Genomic DNA, 6,307 nt, shown 5'->3' with positions numbered 1-6,307 from the left:
ATCAAATACGCAACAGAACTAACTCAAAAAGACCACCAATCCAAAAAAGTCAGGGTTTGGACCAAAACCCCAAAAAAATACATACCATAGGGACCATTTTTGCAATTTTGTCATAAAAATATTAGATAAGTTTTAGATACTTTATTATAATTATAAAACTTAGTTACAATTCAATATACTTTTTATTAAAAGTCTGTTTGAAATTCTTTTTCCACAAACAAATATTTCAAAGTTTTATGATAATGACTCAAAATTTAATATCGACAATATTTCAATTTTTGAGATTACATCTTCAAAGTTTCATTCCAATATCTTTGAAACAACTTATATGGATCAACATAACTCAAGAAAATTCTAATTAACATATTTAATGAAAAAATTATAGGTATTAGGCATTTTCATATTATCAACCTCATGAAATAATTCCAGTTTGAAAATTAATTTTCTTGTTAAAATATAATTATAAATATTCAAGTTCACGTATAAGCCCAAAACCAAAGTCCAAAATCAGGTTTAACAAACTGCCCAGAGTTTGAAGCCCAAAGAATCACACCAACCGACTTTATGACATCTTCATCTTACTCAAAATACCACTTCGAGTTTCCGACTCTCCTACCTTAATTTTCCCGCAGCAACAAACGCAAATCGATTCTAGCAGCTTCGCAGACATGACTCAAAAACCCAGATGGGGCGAATTGGAGGAAGAAGATGATGGCGGCGACTATGACTATTTGTTGCCACCGAAACAGGTTATTGGACCTGACGAACACGGCTTGAAAAAGATAATCGAGTACAAATTCAACGATGAAGGAAATAGGGTTAAGATTACAACCACCACTCGCGTCCGTAAACTCGCCAATGCTCGGCTCAGCAAACGCGCCGTGGAGAGGCGTTCTTGGCCTAAGTTCAGCGATGCCGTTCAAGAGGACGTCGGCGCCAGACTCACCATGGTTTCAACAGAGGAAATCATCTTTGAGCGCCCTAGGGCTCCAGGTACGTCATCCCTAGATCTGAAATTCCATACAATTGTAACATACCTTTATAATTATCCGTCATAAAGTTATGCTAATACATGTGTAGTTGAACAACTTTATTTTCATCTATCCCTACTTCTCTTCATCAGGTCTATCACCTAGATCAACTGTTTCAATTCACTTTAGATCTTCACTGCTGCCTATTAGATATACTGATTGTGATCTTTGTTGTTAATGCCAACTTCAACCCTTTAGGTACAAAAGCTGAAGACGCAAATGCATCTGGAGATCCATTAGCTCAAATGTCTAAAGGAGGAGCTGTATTGATGGTATGCAGGACATGTGGGAAGAAAGGTGACCACTGGACCTCAAAGTGCCCTTACAAGGACTTGGCTCAGCCCACTGAGTCCTTCACTGAGAACCCAAACCCTTCAGACTCATCAGCCACGGGTGCAACCAAGGGTGCATATGTCCCACCCACGATGCGTGCGGGTGCGGTTCGAACCACTGCTGGTTCAGACATGAGACGTAGGAATGATGAGAATTCGGTTCGGGTGAATAACCTTTCAGAGGACACCCGTGAGCCTGATTTGCTGGAGCTGTTCAGACCTTTTGGGAATGTGTCTAGGGTTTACGTGGCTATGGATCAGAAGACTGGAATGAGCAGAGGGTTTGGGTTTGTTAATTTTGTGAGGAGGGAGGAGGGTGAAAGAGCTATTGCTAAGCTTAATGGGTATGGTTATGATAACCTTATCTTGAGTGTTGAGTGGGCTGCTCCCAGGGCAAATTAGTCTTTTTGTTCTTTTTTCTTGCTGAAGTTACATTTGTTTTTAAATTTTTTTTTTTTTTAATAAAATTCCCTTTAGAATTGTTCGTTTGTAAGCAAGATTTTTGGGATTTGTTTTTGAAAGTTTGATGTGTAAATAAAAAGTTAGACTGGTAAAATATCCTGCAGATTTTGCTCAAGTTTTTTAGCAGACCTTTTTTTATTTATTTATTGAAGTACTAAAACATTCAACACATTTTTTCACCAATATGTCTATATGATAACTACAAGGCTTTAATTTAGAGATAACTGTAAATTTGGTCGTTGTATTTGTCAAATAGTTTCTAAACTATCAATTTTACATTCAAGGTCTGTAGGCATGTTTGATTGTGGTTTTAGTTCCATCTAATTTGTGTTTTAAGTTTTATTGAAAGATGGTTTTACACTTTTACTTTCATATATATGTTTTATTATTTGTTTACTTGTCTATTAATAAGTGGGACCCACCCTACATGTTCCTGCTTGGCTCCCACCAGTTTATTACATTGCAACTCCTTGCGTTTCTTAGAAGATATTTGGATAGGAAAAAAAAAAAAAAAATGCTTATTGCTTATTCTCATAATAAGTTAATTTGAGTGTTTGGATAAAATCCAGTTTATTAAGCTAAATAAGCTAATTTTAACAAACATCCTTTCCCATGCTTATTGTTTATTCCCACCACAAATAAGTTATAAGCAATAAGCTAAAAATCTAATCCAAACACCCTCTTAACTACGTTTCAATGTTTCATGACTTCCACTACATTTAGGGATGTTAACGGGACGAAATGAGAGATTTATATATAATGAAATTACATAATTTTAACTTGTTCTTGATGTAAAGGATTGACGATGGTTAGTTAATTTGATTATCTTGTTAGGTTTTAACTGGAAAATTCATAAGACTTGTGTTCAGTGTTATGAGAGATTCTTAATTGCATTTATTATATAAAAAGGGTTTCATATTAGAACGCATACTCGATTATCATCATTGATTAATTACAATTTGGAAAGTTTCAGGTTTGACTTTTCAAAATCACAAGTGAAATCTATTAGACTCATCGCCGGGGGAAGGGCAGCGGGACCCATTCCCGCTCACCGGAACATTGCACCGGGAGTGCGGGAACGCCGGTGCGGGGAGGAGGTGGGGGGGAGGGCTTCATGCAGTCTATCTTTTGTTTTTATTGGCCGATTTTTTTTTTCCAATTTAACCGTTGGAAAATCGGTAATAAATAAAAAACTTATTTTTTTCTCCAATCCATCCGTTGAAAAACAGTATTTTTTTTATTTAATGGCTACATATCCAAAATTTAAGCTTTTAATTTTTTTACCCTTACCACATCTATAAATATACACATATTTTAACCTTCAAACTCACCTCCTTCTATCAACTTCTCTCTACTTTCTTCAAAAAATGAATTCCGACAACCAATCCTCAAACACCGATAGAAGAAAAAAACCAATGTTTCGAGTTCAAGCACCCCAAATCGAAACATTTTCGCTATTGATTAATCTCAATGGGTTTATCGTAAACAACTCGATGTTATCATTTAATCTCAACTACAATTCTAATACCAAAATGTTAGACAATTTTACCCGGTGCAAGTACCAAATGTTACTCCAAATATATTATCAAACTTTGTTCTTTTTCCCGATCAACTTTTGCCAAATCAACCCCAAACTCAAATCCCACTCTTTCAATGTCAAACCCAAACCCAAACCCAAATCCAAATCCAAACACAACCCTCTCAATCTCAACCACAATACCAAATTTTCGATCAATCGGACGAAGAGATTATACGGGAAACTCAAACCCCCCCCCCCCCCCAGCGCGCGCGCCTGAAAGGAAAACAACAAGTGAAGGAAGGTGCCGCACAACCGGGAAGACAGAAGACGCAAGCATGGACTCCACAAGAAGAGATAATTGTGGTAAAAGCTTGGTTAACATTTCAGAGGATTCGGCAATGAGAAATGCACAACCAGAGGATCATTTTTGGTTTCGCATTCTTGAGAGGTTTCGCAAGGAGATGGGAAAAGGTGACGAGCACCGTACCAATCATCAATTGAATTCAAAGGTTCGAGAAATATTGGATGTCATTTAAAAAATAAACGATTTGTACAACAACCTAAAAACCCAACGGAAAAGAAGCCAATGAGATGAAGAAATACTTCAGGAAGCTTTGTATTTTTATCTAGAGGGAGTGGGAAAGCCATTCAAGTAGCACAATTGTTGGCGAATATTGATTAAAAGTCCTGAGTGGAAAAAATACGAGCAAGACTTTATACTTGCAGTACAACAATCAAAACGAACGAAAACGGGCTCTAGTGGTTACACAACTTCCTCCGATACACGGTTCGGTCTAGATTTAAATGAGGAGGACGAACTCAAGCTAGAAAAAATTGTCCGACTGATGGGTAGGGATAAAGCAAAAAGGAAGGGAAATGAGACTTCTTTGGGTGCATCGAATTTCATCATTGTCGCGGACGAAATGCGGAAAATGACGGAGACATTTGATCGATATAATCTTAATTTCGTTGAACGTTTGGCGTCCGACAAAGAAAAAGAAGAAGCAAAAAAGAAGGAGCACACAGAGAAACGAGAAATGGAGGTTATGAGGTTCTTGATGGAAAACACTGAATATTTTTCGGGACCGACTTTGGAACTCGTTTTAAAGAAAAAGGAGCGGTTATGCAAAAATATTTTCCGTAGATTGTTTTTTTCTAGTTAAATCTTAGGTTTTTTATGTAATTTTTATTTAAATTAATGTAGTGGTTTTTATTTTTAATTAATTTTATGTTTATTACTCTTTTAAAAAAAAATTATAAATCATAAAAATCAATTATTATTATTATTATTATTATTATTTTAAAAAGTGAATGAAACTTCCCACACACACCCTGACTTTTGGTGAGAGAAAAAAAAGTGGAGGAAATGATAATGTGACAGACAAAAAGTGAGGGAAACTTCCCGCACGCACCCTCCGACCTTATGAATTTTAGATGAAAAATATATTCTTGGAAGAAACGTATATATATATATATATATATGTTATGTATTTTGAGTTTTCCATTAATCAGGTAAACAACCCAAACCCATCCTTGAAAAAATACTTTTACAAAGCTCTGATAATGAGAGCGGTATAAGGGCTCCATAAAAGAAAGAAAAAGTTAATTTAGATACTGGTTCAGTGAACATACAAAATGATGAATTTGAGTGGTGATTCAAAGGCATAGGAGCACAAAGTAAACCCCTATGCTTCTCAAGGCATCTAAATTTAGATTTGTTAAACAATCATTTTATATTTTCTCATTGTTTTCAGAATGTATTGGCTTCTTGCAATACAATTATGCCAGTTGTTAACTTATCAGATCCCACTGAAAAATTGATAGATCATCGAAGTTGCTAAATTTCATTCTAGGGGTGTTTGTTTTTCATGATTTATCACCTAAATGAATGGAAAATTGTAATACAGCTCTCATATAATTTTTAATGACATGAACCTTTTTGATGATTGTAATCTAAATTACAATTTTATACTTTAATAGTTATTGAGTTCAAAATGGTATGCATTTGTTAGGTTTGGTGATGAAAAAGAGATAACAAGGGATATGAATAAAATCAATGGCATGTATGTTTAACTAGGAACATACGAAGGAACATACAAATTGGTGTTGCAACCCTCAAAATGGCACAATATAGACACCTTGGACTACGAACAAGGTGAGATTTTATGGTAACATAATTCCCCCTTATGATATGGTGAGCTTTAAACTCTACTTGTTTTTATAACAGCAACACAGACTATATATTAATTCTACTATTAATTAACCAATCTTTATAGTTAGAAAATCGAGAAAATCAGTAAGCATATTTTTATTCATCTAATTAACTAATCAATGTAGGTGTAAGTCTAAGAGTATTGGTAAAGGTAAATTTAATTGGCCTTTATAGTAATTAAATGATACTTATAGATACGTGTTGGGGAATAGGAAAGAAGTTCTAACTGTATGCAAGATATAGCAACATATTTTCATCTATGTGTGTAATAGCATGCTACTCTTATTTCTTTTTATTAAGGCATTGTACTATGAAACTCCTAAGATGTTGTTAAAGACTTAAACTATGCTTTTACTATATTCTTGGGTCATCTTCTTACAACTTTGCATTTTTATTTTCGTTTAACAGGATGTTTTCCTATGAAAAGTTCATCAAGTAATAATTTTTAAAAATATGCATATCATCCTTCATTAGGTCGTGCTTAGCACGAGCCTCAAAACTTACCTAGTATATATATATATATATATATATATATATATATATATATATATATATATATATATATATATATATTACATAATGGGTACTACAAGTGTAACAACGTAAATTTTCAAAACAAATTTTCATTTTTTGTTAAATTATACTTTCAATCACATGATAATCTCAAAACATAACGTATCAATGTGTCATACAAAACATGTCCCCATAATCTCAATAACATAAACTTTATGAGTGTGTACGGATCATGCCG

At 34.3% G+C, this 6,307-nt stretch overlaps 1 protein-coding gene across 1 annotated transcript; it reads left to right on the top strand.

The window, feature by feature from the left end:
* Positions 1–580: 580 nt before the first annotated feature.
* On the top strand, positions 581–1,928 carry LOC145012323 (uncharacterized). The gene is made up of 2 exons (XM_078971117.1): positions 581–993; positions 1,230–1,928. The coding sequence occupies exons 1-2, from the start codon at positions 669–671 to the stop codon at positions 1,763–1,765; spliced, it is 861 nt and encodes a 286-aa protein (XP_078827243.1). The 5' UTR covers positions 581–668; the 3' UTR covers positions 1,766–1,928.
* The last annotated feature ends 4,379 nt before the right edge of the window (positions 1,929–6,307 follow it).

The sequence above is a fragment of the Lactuca saligna genome, chromosome 8, assembly GCF_052625555.1.
Source record: "Lactuca saligna cultivar CGN05327 chromosome 8, ASM5262555v1, whole genome shotgun sequence".
In the NCBI taxonomy this organism is placed as follows: domain Eukaryota; kingdom Viridiplantae; phylum Streptophyta; class Magnoliopsida; order Asterales; family Asteraceae; genus Lactuca; species Lactuca saligna.
The sequence above is the reverse complement of the archived record's forward strand: the minus strand, read 5'-3'. Positions and strand labels throughout refer to the sequence as shown.

Coding starts and splice junctions, on each gene's coding strand:
- LOC145012323 (XM_078971117.1), top strand. CDS start 669: ATGACTCAAAAACCCAGATGGGGCGAATTGGAGGAAGAAGATGATGGC. Junction 994..1,229: donor TGAGCGCCCTAGGGCTCCAG/GTACGTCATCCC, acceptor TCAACCCTTTAG/GTACAAAAGCTGAAGACGCA.